Raw genomic sequence first — 22,507 nt, 5'->3', positions numbered from 1 at the left:
AAATTAAACAGCAGGCCACTGGACAAGCAGCCTCTCCTTCATAAAACAGCAGAGCCTCCAACAGCTCCAAATCAGCAACAATTCCTCGGTTGAGTCCACCAAACAATATTATATTACTTTGTAATGCAATATACAAAGTATATATAAAATTAAGAAAAATAAACACTTCGGCTTGGTAACCTCTCAAATAAGTTTTACAAAATGGATGACGTAGGTAACCCTTCGTTAGTATAATTTTCTATATTATAAAAAGGAATATATTTATTCGTTTAAAACTGACAGGTGTCGGTAAGCGAACGGCGCCTGCTCAACGATCCAAAAAACGACCCAACATCGTAGTGCTGCCATCTCTCAAACCGCACAGATAATAAATGTCGAAACAATTAATGCCGATTCGATAACCGTAATTTATTTTATAAACCGATTAGATTAGGTAAAATAAATACAATATTTTAATAAAAATTAAAATTTATAGGGTTACATTAACCTATCCTTGTTACATGTATGAACTGTGAATTTACCTATTCTTTTTTACTATCTGCCAATGGCACTGCATAAATGAATGGGAAAACCTCTGAGCGCGCAGTTCCATAATCTGAGGAAATTTGAAGTAAACGCGCGACACAAGCTAAAACCTTCTTCGTTGCGTTGAGTTCAGAATTATTTTGGTTTAACATATTGTGTATTACTTATTGCGTTTTAAACTTAGATTTAATTCCGATGGAACCCCAAAAACAGTAGACATTTGTACTAAAATAGAAAACAGAAACGTCTTAATTCTTATTGAAAACAGTAAACCTACTGTTAAAACAGTGAAGTTGGCAGCACAGATTATCGATGAATAAGAGGTACAAACAGGAAAGAGCTAAAAAAGTAGTGTAATGCTATCAATAAACAACTTAATATAATAAAAATTATTAAAAATAGTTAGGCTGAAAGCCATTATATCTATCTCATTGAAAATTCTATTTATCTCTAAATTTCTTAACAACTATAGTAATTGATTTTAAAAAATATAGTACATTTTTATTTTAAATTATAAATTTAAGTTAAAAATGAGCATAACCAATAATTTGATTATACACTTTACAATACATTTGAAATATTCAAATCTGTTTGGGATTAATTATCAATATTACACACTAAAAGTATTTCGGTTGTAAGATTTTTTTAATGATAATTTGGAGCAGATTCATTTTTAACTCCAAGAATAACATGAAACTAATAGTCAACATACAAAAATAATTTAGCGAAATATATCACACAATTTAAAGATTATTTAGTAAATAAATAATCTTTAGGGTTTAAGGGTTTAAGGTTTTTATTGCTTAAATCCAATGCTTACAGGTAAATAAAATATAATGTGAATAATCAAAAACCAGAAACTGGAAATGGTCTAAGTGACATTTGTCAAAGTCAGCATAAAATTCGCTAACCTGCTCTTTGAGCAGTTTGAGTGAAGATTTTTTTAAAGAATAAATGAAAATATATTGCATCGCTAGATATACATATAAATAATTCAAATATCTCATGAAATATATTTACATTTCGACTGTATATTAAAGATCGGAATAAGTAAATTTGTGGGTAGGTAGTGAGCACCGGTGAAATTGTGATCATGGCGAACCCGTCATCAGGCGTTGGTAAGATCTTTATTTTACATTAATGATGTTTATTTTTATTGTAAATTAAATCATTTATTATGAATTTTGGTTTTCTTTAACTTCTAAGCGTACAATTGCTTTTGTTATTGCAGTGGTTCCTAGAAATTTTCGTCTTCTAGAAGAACTTGAGCAAGGTCAGAAGGGAGTGGGCGACGGCACAATTTCTTGGGGTCTCGAAAGTGATGATGACATGACCCTAACTCACTGGACTGGCATGATAATTGGTCCTCCAAGGGTAATGCCTTTTGTCTGTATTCATTTAAATTATATTTTACTGCTGTGTGTGTATGGTAACAGAGGAGGTAAATGATTACTTTTTTCGATTCACTTACTTAAAATTCGTTGTTATAATTTGTCTCATTGTACATTATAGTACTGAGCTAACAATTGTCATAAGTAAATTAGATTATGTTCAGAACATATCATTATTGATCTTTTTGTTAGGCATCTGTAAAAGTGCCTAGTTCAATATCATAATGTCATAAAAAAGTACTTTTAACTTTTTATTTTTTCTAGACTCCTTATGAAAATAGGATGTATTCTCTAAAAATTGAATGTGGTACGCGTTACCCAGACGAACCTCCTACAGCACGGTTCATTTCTAGAATCAACATGAACTGTGTCAACAGCCAGACTGGGCTTGTAAGTACAATAGTTTTCTATTAACAATTATTTTTTCTTTTATTTCAGTTTTGTATAGCTTACTTATATAGGTACTTTTCATAATAACTGTATAAATTGTATCAATAATGTCTAAACATATATTGATTAAAATTGTTTATTTAGGTGGATAACAGGCAAGTTCCAATTCTTGCAAGATGGCAACGTGACTACACTATCAAGACAGTTCTTCAAGAACTGAGACGTCTCATGACTCTTAAGGAAAATATGAAGCTTTCTCAGCCCCCAGAAGGAAGCGCTTTTTAGTTATTCGTATAATAAACATGTTTTAAATAACCCAATCTGCTCCTACTTTGCTAAATTTTAGGGTATTTTATTACATTCATTTTTATAAGTCCAATAATATTATAGTTATTAATGTGGCATAGTTTTCAGTAATGATAAATATGCTAGTATGTGTAACATTTTTCTTCATGCATTTATTGTATTTTTTTTTTTATTTTAAATATATCATACAGCAACTTGTTTGCTTTTAAGTCTATTGTACTTGCAGTGGGTTGGGTGAAAAGTTTCTTGTATTCACATATAAATAGCTTTCAATTACTCATATAGAGGGCAATTCCTGTTTATTTAACTCTACCTAAATTATTGTGGCCTTTTTAAAAGTTAAACTTGCTTTGTATGATTAAGACTAGATTTACTGATATTTTGATTTTGGTAAATGACTTTGATGGCTGTACTGAACAAATGAATATTCTAAATGTTTTTTTTTGAATTTCATTGTTTATAAATAGAGCCGTAAACCTATAAAGACTAATACACCTACACCTTAAATAATTCAAGTTATGTTTATCAAAGTATAATCTCACAATATTAATAAAAAAAAAAATATATTTTTTCTTAGTTAACATGAAGTGTAAAATATTTTAGGAAGTTTCTTAGAAGCATAAGATGAAGTACTACTGTTTCACTATAAGGCTTTTCATTATATGGGTGTACCACAAAACAACCGCAATAAGTAACAGAGTCAAATAATCATCCAAACAGCTTGGCAAATTATCAATATAGTTGCATGATTTTATTGTTACAAATCAAAAGGCTAAGTCAAATTGTTTCATAGCATTAATATTTTTACCAATGTAAAACTAGCAAAGGTAAATAAAATCAAATGATACTGTAATTGGATCTATTTTTTTTCTTTTTTATAAACTTGCTCTAATTGATCTTAATGTTTAAAATGGAGCTCCTATTCAGATCAGTAGGAGCTCCATTTGTAAACATTAATTTAAAAAAAAAACGTGGGTAGATTTCACATTTATTAAGACGAAGACAATAATTATTATTGATAAAACATTTGAACTATATAAGTGATAAATCAATACTACAGTTAAAACAACATAGAATAAATATTATTCAAAAAAACCGAGAATAATAATTAACATTTTATTGACAAGATATCTGTTAATGGTAAAAAAAAGTAGCTTTAATTCATCTAATGATCATAATTCTATTATATATGCATTCTAGTATTTAATCCACTACTAAATTTATGGACAGTTCAAAGAAGCATATTTTAGCCAAATATATATGGCTACCAGGTACACATTAATTAGTACATCAATTTTGCAATTAATGCTACAGATTTAATAATAGAATAATTAAGTATAAAATTAGACCTATCTATATTAAAAATAAGAGGTTTACCAATGCCTGATATAATATTTATAGGTGTATCTTTTCATTCTTAGTATACTTTTAATAATCAAAAATAATTAATCAAAATTTTAACCTAAATTTATGAACCTAAATTTATAACCTAAAATATAAAAATTAACCTAAATTAAATGAAATATTTATCACAGCTGACTGCTAAAATGTCAAAATGGATACAGTAGCGGAAATATTATTGATTCTAATATAGGACAGTCCTGATATCAATTAAAATACAAGTTATTTTAACATTTATTACTTAATATGGCCTTACATCACAAGTTATAATAACTGTACATAGTATGAAAATATACAAAAATATTAAATAAGCTGCATTTAATTATTAACACAAGTTATTTTATAGGATGGAAGAGATAAGTATATAAACATCTCATTGTATTTATTTTTTAATATATAATTATTGAGTACAACAAAATGGTTGTGCTCATTTATTTAGAGGCTTACCCTCTTTTGTTTAACAAAATAAAACGATAGACTAAAAATAATAATTATTTAATATAGAAGTCTGAACTTTTCGAGACGTTACTATTCAATGGGTTAATTGAACATAATGGAAGCTATTGGAGCTAAAATTTTCTATCCTATCATTTTGTTTATATACGTATTCTACTATGGCGGAGGTAAAGGAGTATGCTTGGAATCTCTTGACGAAGGTAGGGGCTCGTTTATTTCTGAAGTCGAATTTTATATTCATAGAATCAGATGCTATAAATCAAAGATAAACTTTAAATTTACAAAAAATGTTCTTAATTTTTTTGGTTACCTAAAAAAATGTACAAAGAAAATAAAGTTAAACCAATATTGCTTCACTCTTGAAATAAAATCTTACTTATTGTCATAAAAATCAGTAACAAATAACATATATTAATTAATTAAGGGTGATTTCGAAGTCATTATTTGTTACATGTTATAGAACTGTGGTTCAATATGTTCTTCTTGGACTTTTCTGTTTTGAAAATACATATAAACAAAAACTATAGATGAAAGGTTAAATAAATATTGTGATCAGACTAAATATAATTTCTATGAAGAAGAAATAATTTGGTCGCTATAGTCAGGTATAAATTATTAATGATAAAGTAATTGTGAAGTACATCAGATGGATGCTGTACATCAGGAAGGATTAAAGGTCTACATTTAGCGGAACTGCACTACAGGTGAGGCGACGGTCGTAGCGTCGTACTCAACTGACCATGTCATTGCGCGACTGTCATAATTATGATATGAAAACTATCCACACTTCCAAAACAAAACATAACAAAAATAGTAATAGAAAGACAATTGCTTTTAAAATGACAAGCCATTCGAACCCCAACGAAATAGGACAAATAATAACTACGTAGGTTTACTAAATAGAACCACGCCGTTCCGCTGCAGTGCAGGTCTAGACGTATATTTCCTTTAATAAGATGCTGTTCTCTAGGACACAAAAAGAACATCACCTACCAAAATAAATAATCGTTAAGGCTCATATAAATATTTATGAGTGATATCGAAAATAAAATTTCCTATAAATATGGAAGCTAAGTATAACCGTGAAATTTCTACTTATTCAAAATAATTAAACCAGTAGAAAAATAGTGACTAATTTTAAATACAGGGCTCTAAAGTGTTACGTCACACTTCTTAATACGAAGCCAATAATATTAATTAAAACGTTATATAAGTGTTTATTAATACACCTTAACCAAATTTTTTAATTTTAACCAAAATTTCCAATCCAAAATTTTTTGAATGATATTATAGATCAAAACTCATCAGGGACGGATATGTGAATATATATATATATAATATTTATAGTCAAAATAAAATCATTTACATATTCTCCAGTGACACGTTAAATAAGTTCCAAAAGAAACTGATTATTCTCTTTAAGTAATCACCAATTATATTTCAAAACTGAATCCCAGATGAATAGGACATTTTTTAATTTTTTTTTTTTTTTATATTTATAAAAGGAGCACCTCTTTGTTTAACACTGTTGTGTATAAAATTGTAGGTGTTTCTTATACATATTGGCACATTTATAAAAAATCTGCATTACAATTTTCTAATCTTTGGTACTTATAAAATTTTACCATAGTCAGATTATTTAATATTTTAATTAAAAAGATGTATGAAACACAGCATAAAGTTGTAAAATCAACTTAATATAAGGAGATAAAATTGAAGATAAACTATTTATTTACAGCAATTTAAATAGGTATGTACATATATATTTTAATACGCAACATTTAACAATTTATAACAATAAGTTTTCGTGTATTTACTACACAAATTATAATATATATAAAAATAAGAGTTATATAAATAAAGGGCTTATGTGTTTGGAGTGATAACCACTATGAAATTTACATGCTTCTAATGTTATGTAAAGCGCTCTATTAATTGCGATTACAATATAACCATATAAAGTAATTTTAAGAATTCATAAATTCATTCATTCATTGAAAGCATTCATAAATAAAATCGTCACTGATGAGATTTGATTATTGTTGTAATTGCATTTACATACATAATATACTTCGGCTATGATTCTATTTTGTACAGTTTTTTAACTAAACGCTTTTCTAATTTGACATTAATCTCGGTGATCATTGGTGGCAGCATTTAAACAAATGGGCCGCCGATAAGCGTTCAATATTTAGTCACAATTTTAGGAAATCTGTTCTTTACCGATGATATCAGAAACAGGCTTGGTCTCGCTTTATTGCATAGATGAGAAAGTGATAGCAATCTTTTTAGCTCTGTCAATGACATTTGGTATAGGTAGAGATTATGTACAACAGAATTAGCCTTCATATACATGATTTATACTTAAACTAATTAATTAATTACTAATATTTTATTATTCAGTATTATATTTGTATTGTAATAATCGTAGTGGTCATCACTCACTGGCTTACAGCATACGATACAACAAAATTACATTCAGATAAAACTTAAACTAGCTAAAGATTAAAGCACATACATAATTATTTTTACAAACTTCGAGCGTTACGGCTGTTTTGCTGTTTTCATGATACACACAATGTAACTACACTTTCATTCAAACACGATATACACCGGTAAACTAACGGCTACTTGACTAGTTACAATGCGGTTATATTAAGACGAATAACATTGATATTATAATTACATATACTATTACGTAAATATTGCAAGTTTTCTAATGCAATAAAAACTAAGAAATAAATTATGTAATAGCAATAGCACCAAAACAGCACAACAATTATTTTACGAGCTGAATGCAAAAAGAGAAATTATATGGAACTTTATGAAATTGAACGGAACGCTACAAACATCAATTAGAAGGCGAACGGAAAAGCTTTAAGAGTTAGTTGACTGGTTATTCACTATTTGTTTTGTTAGAAATATATTAAAAATTTAAAGCTGTTAATAAATAATGTGAATGTATTTAGGTGAAAAAATATTTTGTATTAGTAAATGAATTTTCAAAAAAACCCTCTCAATGGGTGACACCATTTAAAATGTTATAGTTTAATTCTGTTCAAATATAGTTGTGCCCGTAAATTTCTTTGCGTTTGCTTTTCTAGATTAAGACATTTCTGAGTGAGCAACGTATGAAAGCTGTAATACGACGACGGTCATCATGTTTTAATTTAATTAGTAAATTTATAAAAAAAAACCTTACGCTTTCTTCTACTATTAAAAGTTTGTTTTTTTTTTTCCTATAAGTACCTACATCATTGTGTATAGGATACGGTTTTACACACAACCATTTAGATGACCAATCTGTTCTCTGGGAAACCTTTCATTTATTGGACTTAAAATATTCTATATGATGAACTAAAAGGTCATCTCTCATGATATCCTTGTGTTAAAACCCATTCAATAATTAAATATCTATGTAAGTCTCTCTAGACTGACAATATTATCCGAAAGCCACTCGTGAACCTAAAAATGATTTATAAAATTTCATATTTTGCGTCAAAAGTTAAAAAATGTTTGTTTACTTATACATAGTTCAAAACTTAAGATTAATTAATATTAGTTTTCTGTTACATGTACCATTACACGTCATATATCGAACATAAAATGAATGAATGAATGAAATATTACTAAGCGATTGATAAAATAACTAAGGTAGAAAACATTACTGTTAATTTTGTTAAGAGACATATTTTCCCCTCATTCATTCAAATATCTAAATTCCGTTACACGCTGATAACAACTAAAATTTTAGTTTTTAACGCATATGAATCATTGCAATTTGCAATTGAACAATACAACACGGTATATGTAGACCTATACATATAGATGATTAACATTTACTTGATATTATTCCAATGAAGTATTTATTCTATTTTATATTACAGAAAAAATATACATTAAGTTAATCCCAATAGCCTCTCAAATCTACGCAATCAAAACACTTAACTCCGCGCATCGCCTGCTTAGTCTGCGATCTAGCACGAGAAATTCGTTGCATGCACATACTATTGGGAACATGGGATTTATCTAATCGGTAAGAGATTTGCATATAAACACCGGCCAAGTTTTGATATTTATGTTTGTCTATCCTATTAATCGGAAGTTTGAACTAAGGATAAATCTTCCTATTATAAATAATTTGTAAAAGATAAATAAAACAGAACCGTTATTTTTTAAATTGTACATGATTTAAGAAACTACTGACGTAAAACAAAAACTTTCTAAGTATAGCCTTTTGGCAACTAAATTATTAATTAGAACGCTTACTACTAACTAACACTTACTAAGATAAATAAGTCTAATAACAAAGAAATTTTCTCAATACGTAATTATTTTTGCCGTTATATTAGATTTTCTTTTTTTTACCTAATATCGATCGATCGTTCGTAAGCGGTTTCTTAAAGACTAACGACGATGGTTGCTCACAGCTAAATCGGTTTGGAGACGTTTTTGCGTTTTTAGTAAACACCGTCAGCATATAAATAAACAAAACAAATACTTTTATATTTTATTGGAACTTACATAATATTATACTATTGGTATTTAATTTAAATCATGAATTTCTTTACTTTCATATATTTCATAATAATCCTCATCATCATTCTTTCTGATGTTATAGTTATTCTATTGTCATTATAGCATTTATATTTATTTTTTTGCGACTTAATTCTTAACTTTCAACCATATATTTTATTATGGATGAATTAGTAGCCGAAGAATAATAAAGTGTCACTTCTACTTCTCTATTCTCGCTACTATTGCGAGTGTGAGGCACGTGCTTTATGTTTTATACTACTAGTTACTACACACGCAAAAACGTTCCAAAGCTGATTTATCGGTACCGTGCGCGATGCGCGGTGTGCATCCAGTCTATATTCGCGTCATTTAAGTAATACTCGCAGTATAATATATTAATTGTATATATATTTTTTTCTGTTATTACATTTTATAATGTATTCAAAATTTTACCCTGTTTACTTTCAAGATGAAAAAAATACTAGCATTGTTCTTTTATATAAAAGAAAATATTTTTATATATTTCCTTTAATTTTTATTACCTATACACTATTCTATTACATATACGACATATAACAATAAACACATATTTTTAAATTTTGACGTAGTTGAGCAATGACACCGCACTTTTATACGTAAAAATAATAGAAAAAAAAAACTTTATTTATATTTTACTAATTATTTTATAATTTTAAACAAAATTTTCGATATACAATCGTTTTATAAAACAAAAATATTTTGAAGTAATAATTTATAACACAAGTACCGTAGTACACCTATTGTAGATATTTAAAAAAAAAATACTTTTTCTATACTTTTTTATAATTCCTAAAATAAAATATAATCTTTAAACAATTAGTAATGACATAAATTTAACGTTACAAACTTCCTTCTGAAGTTTGTTATAAAAATAATTATTATTTTTAAATGATGTCTAGACAAATACAAAAGTGAATAAACATTTTTTATTAAATGATAAAACGGACAATTTAGCGTCACCCCCATCTTCGTACAAATATAATTAAGGTTTCATATTTAAAATTTATTTTAAATTGATACTTTTAAATATATCTGAACAACATATCCATTACTGCTTCGAACATACACACTCCACTTGGAAACTACTGCCTATTTTTTATAATGGAAAATGACAAAAAATATTTCGCCATGACAAGAGGGAGGAACTACTAAATGCTTTACGTCTCATTGCTATATATGCTTAAATATTTTTATTATAACTCGAAAATTTAAAATCAAATAAACAATAACTATTAATAATTTTTTATAAATATAAAAACAGACACCTTGAAATAAAACCGAGATTATATTGCATGATATGCTAACGGTACTTGACCTGTCAAGTGATATGTTTACATTTATTTCATCCTGAAAGTGAATAAGGTAAGCCTTTGTCTTGTTTGTTTTCTAATTCAGTAAAATAATTAACAAATATTAATTATCAATAAATTTTATAATATAACGGAGGAGAGAAGAAAAACAAAACACCTAAGTGTTATTAATCTATATAAAATGTTACAAGGTTAGTAATTTACAATTTGATTTAAGTTGTAGGAAGGATAGTAGTCACATACCACTTTACATGCCCTCGTCAATTTATTTCAAACATATTAAGGAGTTTTCTGATGAGGCAGTTAGTGGCAACCGTGTGAACCAAAAAGTGGCAACTTGCATTTAAACATAGTCAGCGAGGAAAACATAAAACAATTATGACAGTATACTAAATAATCAATTAGTATTATAGTACTAACGGCCTATAAATCCCACTGTTGGGATGGGCTCAGACCTCCTTGCCTTTTTTGATTTGAACAATCAATAATATACATTCTTCACTAGTTTAATTAAAGTCGTATAAGCAACTAAATGTAATTAATAGTCTGTGAAAATTATGAATTTAGCTTGAATTGATAAAAAATGCGAAAATCACGACATCGATTCATAGTTTAAACATACGGTTGTTTTAAGAAATCTCTTATAGGACAATAATTTTGTATGAAAATTTAGCGCGAGTGAAATATTTTAAGAAAGCATTGAAGGATAATCATTGTTGGCAAAAAGTTTTCAAATCAGAAATAAAATTTAGTCAGATTAAATACAACTTAACTTTACATAAGCATTGATACAAAAACTACATCTGCCACAAAATAAAGCTAAAAGGAGTTGGCCACACGCGTACTACCGGAAGCTTAGATTAAGGCACAGCGTAGATAATGTCTGTAAAATAGCGCTCAACCCTATGACAAATTACAAAGTCAATGTTAGAGGTCGTCTTACGATAATGATTCAAGTTATGTATTATATAAAGATAGATTTACACTACGCGAAATAAGTTGCATTTGAGTTATATATATTGATTAATATTACTGGTAGAGCTTGAGTTTTTTTTTTTGTTGATGTTAGTTTTACTTAGATCATTTAGTTTGGTGAAAAATGTGTTATAAAATTCAGTTCTTCATAACTTCGTCGTATTAATTTTTTTATCGTCATTAATAAAATTAGTAAACACCCATGAACTGAATTGTAGAAACCCTGTTGACCTAATATTTTCATATACATGTTACAAATGCCTTTTATTGCTTGTATTAAAACATATCCAAGATATAATGGCCCCGTGCGATATAATTTTACGAAGATTCAGAATTTGTTTACAGTTTATTGACGTAAAAAAAAATTTCTTAAAAAAGGATCAGTACAATTATTTGGCGTTTTGAGGGGCAATTACTTTTCAAGGATTAGTCGAGAGAAGTCAGTATATAAAAGACATTCTCTAAAAATATATTTTAGAAAAATATACCAAATGCGACCTTTTGTTACAAAACACAAGACTCGATGAATACAAAACGATAGAAAGACGTAGTATGGAACGAGGAAACTACCTTAACAAAGTTTGGATTCACCTTTGAGTTCTGTTGCAGAGTATAACGGCATCGAAGAATCGAATAATACTCATCGTCAGTCTACTTTCTTACATTTAAAGTGTGCACACTAAGTGGACACTCCTCGCCTGTTAGCTTTAAATATACCGCATACTAGGACTCAAACGACCGCAAGAACCGTAGCGACAGCACAAAATATATCAGTGAATCTCTTTAAATACATTTTATATAAAAAAACACTCTAAAATATCACGCATACTAAACGGTGAAGAATAATTTAAAAAGAACTTATCGATTACGCAATCGAGCACGCTTCGTATCTTCACAGAGATAATTTTCGTAATAAATAAATGAATGTAGGATCGCGCCGGATCCGCGGAGAGCGGGGGCGGGCGGGCGCCGCGAGCTCAGCACAGGCCGTGCAGGCGGCGCGCGGCGGGCGCGGGGCGCGCGGCGGCCAGCAGGCGCAGCAGCGGCCGCCCGCACAGCGCCACCAGCCCGCCCGCGCCCGCCCAGCGCGCCGCGCTCGCCTCCTCCACCTGCGGCCACGACACGCTCGTTACGCTGCACACCCTATGCCACCTTCTGCCGCCGACTCTCCTAGTATTATTTAGCGAGTCGGTTCCCCACCACTATACTGGTCATTCGGATGGTATGGACGTCGATGGTAGATGCGTTTAGCGAGTAGTCGAGGTGTCCGCTCTTAACCTGTAGGTGTCCGGTGTTTCCCACGTTGAAATGTTCTAGCTCTATACTACGCCGAAGCCTCGCAGCGTGTATTTTAGACTTTCCAAAAAATAAGATATACTGATCTTTTTAAACCCCTATATTTCAATAGGCTTAAAATGCAGTTCAATGATAATCGATTACCGATTCCATGTGAATTGTTTTTGTATAGTGGTAGAGCTAATGGTAGTAAGTATTATAAAGATAAACTTTTGATCATAATGTGTTTGGATTTCTAGTAAGAGCATATACATGCAACATGATCATTGAGATTTTTATATGTACAAGAAGATAAAAATGAGACCGTTTGTCTATTTACATAAAATAAATCCAATCATACTCATTAGATATAGATAATCTCAGTGGTATATTGCGAATTTGACTGATATTCTATCAAAATCCCAATTCATTTTGATAGAATGCATTTAAGCGAAATGCTCACTTACGGTTAGATTACATTTAGTTTCAATACTACCTCAGCAATACGATTGAGCGAACGCGACTCCCGCAGCCGACTCTCCTTGCGCGCGGCGCGCCTCCGCCGCCCCCCCGCACTGCCCCCTCGCGCGTCCCCCGCCGCGCCAGCCCCGCCGCCACCACCGCCCGCTCCACCGCCACCACCAGCACTGCCACCACTGGATGAACTTCCGCCTGAATTGTATCGACCAACTTATGTTTAGTAGGGTTATGACCTTTACGTCTATAAGTAAGTCACAAGAGAGCGGCCAGTATCGTATAACACAGAACCACATAACACCTACATCAGATTCAATAAAATCAATCACAATCACTCACAGCGGCGGTCACTATTCTGAAGCTAAAATATTCGGACACGTAGGACAGTACCGTGCGCGGGCGCGGCGGGCGGCGGGCGCGGCGCGGGCCGGCGCGCGGCGCCGCGCTCCTGGCTGTCGCTGGAGTCGTCGTGCGAGTCGCGGCGCGCGCGCTCACCAGGCGCCGCCACCTGCTCGCCCGCGCGCTTCTTCTTCTCCGAGTCGTCGTCCGACAGATCGGACGAGGAGCACGAGCCTGCGCGCGCGCGTCGTCGGCGACACTCGAGCCGCTGACGGCGCGCGGGCGCGGGCGGAGGCGGCGCGCGGCGCGTGCTCTCCGCGGGGGGCGTCGCGCACGCACCTTCGTCGAGATTCACCTGTCGTAGCGACGGCGAATACAAAATACACGAGTGCGAACATTTTATCTAACTTTAATATTCTGAATGAGATTATTAGTTGACAATAGTCGGAGGCGTGGGCGTACCAACGCCACGTAAAAATTAACTTGTTTTAATATTAAATCTACTCGTTAAATATTTTTTGGGCTAAAATTTCCTCACACACATGGGTTAATTACGTTAGGGTTTTTTAATCGCAAACGATCTTACCGTCTCATCGCGCAGGTTGCAGTGCCCCATACCTTGATGAGATTGTCCGCGAGCTGCGCGGGCCGCGCGAGATGCAGCCGGCCCTCGGAGCGCGAGCCGCGCCGCGCGTCGCCCGCCCGCCCCGCGCTGGCCGCGCCCGCGCCCTCCTCGTCGTCCTCCTCCTCGCGAACTATGCTGCACTTGCGCGACCTCTGTTCGGTGATGGATAGTATTGTCTTCATGTCATTCCAATTTATAATTGACTAGATTATTTAAATTATAAATACCGGAGGTACGTCTTGTGGAGTGCGAGGGGCGGTAGACAGCTGTGGAGGAGCCAACATTCCCCTCGAAGTCCGCGACACACCAAGCACTTCTGGTCTTCGAGCACTCTGCCGCGCCTCCTGCCTGGAAAACGGAAATAATCTTTGTAGTTAAAATTACATATTCATAAAAATTATTTAAAAAAAAAATCCACAATTATTATTCGCCCACTTCGAAAGTTATATAGATTTAATGCAACTAGCCTTTACCTCCATAGAGAAATATGAGACCATATTTACCAGTTAAAATTTATTTCAATTTTTTTTTAAACAAAAGCAAATACCGTCTTGTAACTCCTATGTTGTATTTAAGTCTATAAATACATATAAATGTAAACATATGAAATTATGTCACAGTAACATAGGCAAGCGATTCCCTGACCCCCTATGAGAGATGGTGTGAAAACCGCTGGTTTTTTAGCGGGCATTACGGTGCTTTCAATGCTGTAATGTCCCATATACCCCCACCTCATGTGTGGAAAATGCGTAAATGTGATACCAGCATAAAAAACTTATAAAATTATATAAAAGACAATTAACTTGAGCCATAACATCGTGAGGAAACCTGCATGTGGCTAATTTCACTGAAATTCTGCCACATGTGTTTTCCACCAACCTGCATTGGAGCAGAGTGGTGGAATAAGCTCCAAACCTTCTCCTCAAAAGCGAGAGGAGGCCTTAGCCCAGCAATGGGACATTAACAGGCTGTTATTGTTGTTGTAAATAAATTCACTTTAAAATTCATATAAGTTAGAATGTATATAAAATAAATATTCAAGTAAGTCAATATTTGAGTATCCAATTAATATTTACATAGTATTTAAAGTCAAATATTACCTTTTAGATCTTAATTTTCTCTCTGCTAATAAGTAATATGTAGCAGTAATATGATTATATTCATTCTTTTCTAATTCTTCCAGAATGTGTTCCTTGGTACCAATAGCACCATTCACCATCCTTTGTAAGATAGCAGCACGATCATCTTCTGATAAATCTTGTTTGGCTACTAATGGAGTATCAAAATCTTCTACAGTTACACCTTCACCAGCAGCGACCCAAGGATCTGTTGCTATTTCTGATAATGTTGCACGCTTTTCTGGTTCTCTTACTAACATTCTTCCAATAAGCCTGGTGAAAAATTTAACAATCAAAACAATGATATTAAGTATGAATCAAATTCATGAAAAAGAAGATTTATTTAATACCTTTTACATGAATTTGAAACATGGGTTGGCATTGTGTATTTACAGTCCATTATCATAGTTAAAGTTTCACTGTCATTCGCTTCTTGAAAAGGAGCTTGTCCACACACTAACATATACAAAATAACACCAAGAGACCATACATCCACTGCAGGTGCATCATAGGAATCACCTAACAAAATCTCAGGCGCTGAGTATGCTAAAGATCCACATGACGTTTCAAGTTTTTGTCCCGGACAGAATTTATTGCTAAAACCGAAATCAGTCAATTTCACTACTCCTAATTTTTCAAAAAACACCACATTCTCAGGTTTCAAATCTCGATGAACAACATGTAACCTAAAACAATAAGAAAAATATTAAGATTTTGTTTATTTGGTAATGAGCACCAGATCTAAAATTAATACTTTACCTGTGACAGTATGAAATAGCACGAACTATTTGACGAAAGTAATCACGAGCTAGAGATTCTGAGAGACCCGATTCATGTCTCATAATATAATCATACAAATCACCTCCATCACCTAATTCTAGTATCAAATATAATTTAGTCTGTGTATCAATAACTTCATATAGTCGAACAACATTAGGATGTTGAACTAGTTTCATGCATCGTACCTGAAAGAATATTTACAAGATATAATTATGACCTTTAAAATGAATTATTAACAGATTTCTATAATTGCTACTTAAATACTTCAATAAGTATTTTGGCTTTGAAAGTCAATACTTTCATAGCCAAAATATTCAATGCACAAACCTACGAATTAATATTATCTTATAGATAAGTTAAAATAAAATGACAACTTACTTCTTGGAATAAATGTGATTTTGACACTTCATCTAATTTACTTTTATCAATAACTTTTACTGCAACTTTTTCACCCGTAAAGACATGTCTTGCCAATTTAACAACAGCAAAATGTCCTGACCCCAGTGTATCAAGCAAATCATATAGGCCTGCTATTTTAGCATCATAAGCTCCTCCTCCGGTTCCTACACCACCACCAACACCACAATTATTCATGTTTTTGTTACCTAAAAAAATCTTTATATTACAAAAATGCTGTGATATGGACCATTATAAGAAGACTTTTAATATTTTACTTTAATACAAAAAGCAATAATTTGACAAAGATAATTTACCTTTTTAGAAATATTAATAATAATGAATATACAAATAGTGCACTGTGATGACCTATATGATAATTCTGAATTAACTTTGATTTATAATGTATATAAATAATATCACAAAGCTTTCCAAACAAATAATGAGTTCATTTCATGCCAATATATGCATATACTTATATACTTACGAGGAAAAATTAGTAAATTCGAAATTGTACATGGAGTCCCAACAGTGATTTCTAATACAGTAAACTGGTGTCATTGATATAAAAACAACAAAGCAAAGTTTTTAAAAGTAACTGTTATCTTTATATAATACAAATAGACTGTCAATTTTGCATTATTTGGTTTAAATTATTAGCATCGAACACAAAATACATGTATCAACTATCAAGATCTTCAATTTCGCCATTTCTTATACGTTTTTTCGTTTAGAAATTTACATTTTCTTCATTGGGTTGGTATTTTTATAACCCTGATAAAATCAGCGATATATTGTATAAGATAATTAAAATAAATTAAGATTTCAAATCTATGTTAAAAACAATAATAATGCACAAGACATTATTTTATTACTTTAAGCTGAATATTTCTAAACATAAGTACCAATGTCAACCCTATCGAAAAAGGAGTAAGTATATAGATAGGTAGGTTTTAAAAAAAATTGCAGTTTTTGGAGTAGGTATGCTAAAAATTACTTAAATTAATTCGTCTTAAAACTAAACTTATCACTTATGTAATAACCTTTTTTCAACATTTAGGATTCCAACAAGATAAATATCAATTCAAGTATAGTTGGATGAGTTGGATATGTATATTTTGGATATGATGCTAGTTATCACCCGTCACTCGTGCTTATGTTGGGGTGGGGCAGGCGTTAGGTATAAAAACTAGCCTATATCCTTCCTTGGGTTCAAGGTTGCTTCATACCAAATTTCATCAAAATCGGTTCAGTGATTCAATAGGGCAAACGTAACAGACAGACATACGGATAGACAGTTTTTGCATTTATAATATTAGTATAGATTTGCTTATTTTATTATGTAATTATTACTTTCTTGATACATTTTTATTATATTTATAACATAAGATCAATGCCGGGAGTCTCTAAATTATTGAATCGACTATCATAAAATAATTTGATATAATATAATAACTTGAACGTGAAGAACGAGCCACAAATCTATATTGACATTATCCGAGACATGTACCATAATTTGAAATCCGCCGTTGGCGACATACACCCTTTCCCGATCACAGTTGGTGTCCACCAAGGCTCGGCCCTGAGTCCTTTTCTATTCAGTGTAGTGCTTGACGTTGTCACAGCGAAAGAGCCGATCCCTGGCTCATGATGTATGCTGATGACATTGCACTGGTAGAAAAGGACAAGCAGGTATTGGAGCAAAAGGTAAACCAGTGGAAAGGCGTGCTAAAGAGGGGCGGTCTGATGCTAAATGTTGCGAAGACCGAGTATATGGCCTGTAGCAATACGGACCCCGAACCATAAAGATAGGCGGAGAAACCGTTATCAAGACGGAAAAGTTTAAATACCTCGGGTCCGTATTGCACGAATCGGATACAATCGTCCACGACGTCAGAGCTCGAATAAACGCAGCCTAGGCCAAATGACGGGAAGTCACCGGTGTAATCTGTGATCGCAGGAAACCGGCGAAATTAAAGGGCCTTGTTACAAGTGCATCATCCGACCAGTCTTATTGTACGGCAGCGAGACGTGGCCAGCTCTCGCGAGACACGTTCAGCAACTCCACGTCGCGGAAATGAAAATGCTGCGGTGGATGTTTGGCGTTACGCGACTAGATCGCATTCGTAACGAGCACATCCGTGGTAGCCTTCGTGTTTGCGATGTTGCGGATAAGTTGCAGGAAAGCCGTCTGTGTTGGTTTGGCCACATTAGCCGCAGACCGCCAGACTATGTCGGAAACCAATGCCTGGACTTTGTTGTCGAAAGCCCTAGATCCCGCGACAGGCCCAAGAAACGCTGGCTCGATGTTGTGAGGGACAATAAGAGAGAGCACGATCTCACTAAGGAGGACGCTTTAGATCGGGCAAATTGGAGGCAAAGATGCAGGAAAGCGGCGTTACTAGGCCGGGAAAACGCTAGGCAGAAGAAAAAGAAGATAATAACTATAAGAACCCAAAAATTTACACTCTACCTAGGCTATCATGAAAGATGCTCATGAATTTCGTATTATTTTATTTCATAAATGTTCTAAAAGATATTTTAGTTTAAGCATAATATTAAATAACAATAGTATTGCGTTGATTCCATTGTTAAGTAGTAATATCGATTATATATTAATTAAATTATATATAATAGATATAATTATGTAACAAAGGTAAAATATAGTTAGTTCAATCTATGAAGACGCGCACCACTATTTTGCACTAGGGGAAACTTGATTGAATTGTGAGAGAGCCAGTTTAGTATCTATTCACTAGTTGATTTTGATTTAAATATTGAATTAAACTTAAAGGTTAAGCTATAATTTGCATTCTTGACTTGTAATGTCACCTCGCTTGTGTATGTTAAAAAATGCAAAAGCTTTAAAATTCTGTTTCTTTTGTGGTACTAAAATGTGTAAGCAGCTCAACAAGAAAGCTTAATTTATAATTTTGGGTAAGTATCCATTTATAGGTAATAATTAATAACAAAAATCTAAATCCTCGTCCGCCGCATCGTCATTGAATGGAGGAAAATGTACCAGCAGTCTGGTAAATCTTCCTTGATGGGGTCTTCCTCAGAATGTTCAATTATTATTAAAATTCAAATGATTGGAATATCTATATATATACTTATATAAAAGCGAAATACCACTCATCACGAGATATCCTAATCTACCCGCCCGATTGACTGGAAAATTGTCACAGTTACTCCTTCCCCGACGTAGACGCTCATCAAGAACGGATTATACACAAATACTATCCAAAATACATTTTTCTTCTTATCTACCCGTGCGAAGCCGGGACGACTAGCTAGTATGTAATATAAAGTGTTCAGTTTTTCATGTAACATGTTTATATCTGTGACATGACAGTTGTCAGTTATGTCACTTGTGACTAGTGGTTTTGACAAAATTGAATAAACACCGGCAACGATGTTATTTCGAATTTCTATACTCTAATTAATTACAGTATCAAGATTCGCAATAGTCTGCTTTATTAAATGAAATTTGGCAAAATAAGAGAAAATGGTGTTAGCACATAATATTTCTAATAGTAAGAGGACAACTGACGTGCAAATATATCAAGATGTAACATTCGACACCATGCTTCTCTGTAATAATACTTTAAATGGGCTAAAAGAAGCAGGTTTTTTCAAACCTTCTCCAATACAATTACATGGTATTCCTTTAGGAAAGTGTGGATTTGGTATGTAAACATCATAAAATATTTTATTGAATTGCTTACGATTTTACAAACGAAAACTAGGATTTAAGAATACCTGTTTTTTATGAACGGAGAAAAAAATTGTACTTACAACATTTTATTCCATTTATCTATACATGTACTTTTATTAAAATTGTGTACTATTTTTTTAGATTTGATGCTAGAAGCTAAGTCAGGAACTGGCAAAACTGCCGTCTTTACCATAATTGCGTTAGAGAAATTAGACCTTAACAAGGGCATACAGGTTATTATTCTTGCACCAACACGTGAAATAGCTTCTCAAATTTGTGATGTTTTGAAACAAATAGGGTGCAAATATGATGGTAAGTTATTTTCGTTAGTGGGATTCTTATATAAAATATTGTGCAATCTTTGTAATAAAGTCAAATAATATTGTTTTATAAATAAAGAAGCAATTAATGTTCTAAACTTATTAAATAAAATAATAAGTGTTATAATATTTGTGTATTTAAAACAGTAAATCACTAATAAGACAATATAATTTCAAATATTCATGTGCTAAAATATTATTTTTAATTTTTTAGGCTTATGTGTAGAAGTTGTAATGGGAGGTCTACCAATACAAGATGATATAAATAAATTTAAAGAAAAAAATGCACACATTGTTGTTGGTAGTCCAGGACGGCTCAAACATCTTATTCAAGACAAACATATTAATACAAATTCAGTTAGATTATTAATTCTTGATGAAGCTGACAAATTAATGGAAAAGAGCTTCTTGGCAGACATAAAGTTCATACATTCTTTTCTACCTAACCAAAAACAGGTAATATTAAGTAGTGCTACATATCCGGAAAACTCGAAAGAGCTCATTAATCAATTTGTTTATGATGCACAACACATCTGCCCAAACAGTAATTGTGTCCTATTAGGAGTGTCCCAGAAAATTACATATGTTAAATATAATAACAACATTGTAAAACAAACAGAGTTCAGATTCAAAGAATTATTAAAAATTTTAACAAAAATACAATTTAAGCAATGTTTAATATTCTGTAATTATCAAACTAGAGTAGGAGATTTACATAAAATGTTGACTAGAGAAAAGTGGCCGGCAGAACAGCTTTATGGTAAACAAGAGCAAACTGAACGCTTAGATGCTATTAAAACTTTACAAGAATATAAATGTAGGCTTCTTATATCTACAGATTTAGCAGCTCGTGGTATTGATGCATCAAATGTAGATCTAGTCATCAATTTCGAACCTCCCTTTGAATGGCAAACTTATTTGCACAGAATAGGAAGAGCTGGAAGGTATGGATCTTATGGCATGGCTGTCACTATACTTAGTGAAGGTGTGGAAGAAAAAAAATTTTTCAATTTACTAGAAGCTTTTAAAATATCTGATAACTTAACACCTCTTTGGAATGGGGATAATACAAATAAGGATGTTGATATACCACCAACCATTGAACCTTTAATGTCTGAAAATACATCAATGTCTAAAATTACAGAAGATAATATTTATATGGACTTTTGGGAAATTCTATGTGAAAATAAAGAAAAACTAGAAGTAAACAAAAGTGTAGAAAGCTTTGGGGAGTTATTTAATTCATTTGAGAAACTAGAAGTTGACAATATTAAATCATTTTTTGATTTGCTTATGTCTTTTAACAACAATAATTTACCAGACCCTAATGAAAATTGCATTTGTCAGTATAAATGTATTGATACACCAAATATACCAGTTAAAGATTACCTTAAAAGATTAAATATTGTAAAAGAGAGTATTCTCAATTCCTCCAAAAAAAAATCTACTGAGTTAAGTATCGAAGATCAAAAAAAACTAGATGATAGTCATGATAAAAATCTTACAATTACTGAAATAGATATAGAAAACGATAAACATACTTCAGGCACACCAATGACTGCTTATAATAATGATAACAAGAACTTTCTACTCAATAATAGCAGATATATTGAAAATAAAAATAAAGGACTAAATAACGAAGCAAACAAATGTAGTGACATTCTAGATTTAGGACTTCCAGATGCTTTTAGTAGCTCAAAAAATAAACCAAGATTTCTTAAAGATTCTAAAGCAACAGTAATGAAAGGTACTGAAGATAAAAAGAAATACAGTTCTAATGAATATCTAAGAAATAGAAAAGAATATGTTTTAAAAAGTTCAGATTCTGAATTTAATGTAACTAAAATGTCCAAACAAAAGTTTATGTGTAATAGAAGAAAAAGTTCCAATAGATCTAATTATAATTGCAAATCTGAAGATTCATCTTCTGATCTTAGTAGTGAAGATTATCATGAATGTAGTCAAAAAAATACTGAAACAAATTCGTATACAAACTGGTATAATCAACTAAAATTTAATGTTAAACAGATTGAAATAGTGACTTACATTGATGAACTTAGTAAACTTTAGATTAAAAATATATGTATATTATAAAAAAAGTTTTTTTTTTTTATAGAATAAGAAGGCGGAGGAGCATATGAGCCACCT

At 32.0% G+C, this 22,507-nt stretch overlaps 3 protein-coding genes across 4 annotated transcripts in view; 2 read left to right on the top strand and 1 right to left on the bottom strand.

Annotated features, from left to right (window-relative positions):
* LOC126774179 (probable ATP-dependent RNA helicase DDX20) overlaps positions 1 to 22,430 on the top strand; it is a 111,567-nt gene extending 89,137 nt beyond the window's left edge. Inside the window, exons 2-4 of one of the 2 annotated variants that reach the window (XM_050495577.1) lie at positions 19,703 to 20,010; positions 20,181 to 20,351; positions 20,574 to 22,430. In XM_050495577.1, the coding sequence (XP_050351534.1) occupies positions 19,830 to 20,010; positions 20,181 to 20,351; positions 20,574 to 22,429 (2,208 nt within the window). In that variant the 5' untranslated portion in view covers positions 19,703 to 19,829 and the 3' untranslated portion in view covers position 22,430. Of the gene's footprint in view, positions 1 to 19,677; positions 20,011 to 20,180; positions 20,352 to 20,573 lie in introns of those variants that run through there. The other variant, XM_050495576.1, reaches the window with a different exon arrangement.
* On the top strand, positions 1,392 to 3,465 carry LOC126774261 (ubiquitin-conjugating enzyme E2 variant 2). The gene is made up of 4 exons (XM_050495697.1): positions 1,392 to 1,643; positions 1,757 to 1,899; positions 2,181 to 2,306; positions 2,451 to 3,465. Exons 1-4 carry the CDS (start codon positions 1,619 to 1,621, stop codon positions 2,589 to 2,591), a joined length of 435 nt encoding a protein of 144 aa, XP_050351654.1. The 5' UTR covers positions 1,392 to 1,618; the 3' UTR covers positions 2,592 to 3,465.
* On the bottom strand, positions 9,763 to 17,010 carry LOC126774183 (SNF-related serine/threonine-protein kinase). Its single transcript, XM_050495582.1, has 10 exons — positions 16,809 to 17,010; positions 16,304 to 16,530; positions 15,905 to 16,110; positions 15,496 to 15,831; positions 15,128 to 15,418; positions 14,255 to 14,375; positions 14,021 to 14,179; positions 13,454 to 13,757; positions 13,083 to 13,258; positions 9,763 to 12,420 (listed from the first exon to the last, which is right to left on the bottom strand). The coding sequence occupies exons 2-10, from the start codon at positions 16,517 to 16,519 to the stop codon at positions 12,289 to 12,291; spliced, it is 1,941 nt and encodes a 646-aa protein (XP_050351539.1). The 5' UTR covers positions 16,520 to 16,530; positions 16,809 to 17,010; the 3' UTR covers positions 9,763 to 12,288.
* Positions 22,431 to 22,507: the final 77 nt, after the last annotated feature.

The sequence above is a fragment of the Nymphalis io genome, chromosome 16, assembly GCF_905147045.1.
Source record: "Nymphalis io chromosome 16, ilAglIoxx1.1, whole genome shotgun sequence".
NCBI classification, from domain to species: Eukaryota; Metazoa; Arthropoda; class Insecta; order Lepidoptera; family Nymphalidae; genus Nymphalis; species Nymphalis io.
Note: the sequence above shows the minus strand (reverse complement) of the source record. Positions and strands in the feature narration are given on the sequence as shown.

Excerpts from the sequence above, each read along its gene's own strand:
- LOC126774261 (XM_050495697.1), top strand. The coding sequence starts at position 1,619 with ATGGCGAACCCGTCATCAGGCGTTG. Across the intron at positions 1,900-2,180 it reads TGATAATTGGTCCTCCAAGG|ACTCCTTATGAAAATAGGAT; the intron begins GTAATGCCTTTT and ends TATTTTTTCTAG. Across the intron at positions 2,307-2,450 it reads TCAACAGCCAGACTGGGCTT|GTGGATAACAGGCAAGTTCC; the intron begins GTAAGTACAATA and ends TTGTTTATTTAG.
- LOC126774183 (XM_050495582.1), bottom strand. The coding sequence starts at position 16,519 with ATGAATAATTGTGGTGTTGGTGGTGGTGTAGGAACCGGAGGAGGAGCT. Across the intron at positions 14,180-14,254 it reads CTCCACAAGACGTACCTCCG|AGGTCGCGCAAGTGCAGCAT; the intron begins GTATTTATAATT and ends ATCACCGAACAG. Across the intron at positions 13,758-14,020 it reads TCGCGGACAATCTCATCAAG|GTGAATCTCGACGAAGGTGC; the intron begins GTATGGGGCACT and ends TCGCTACGACAG.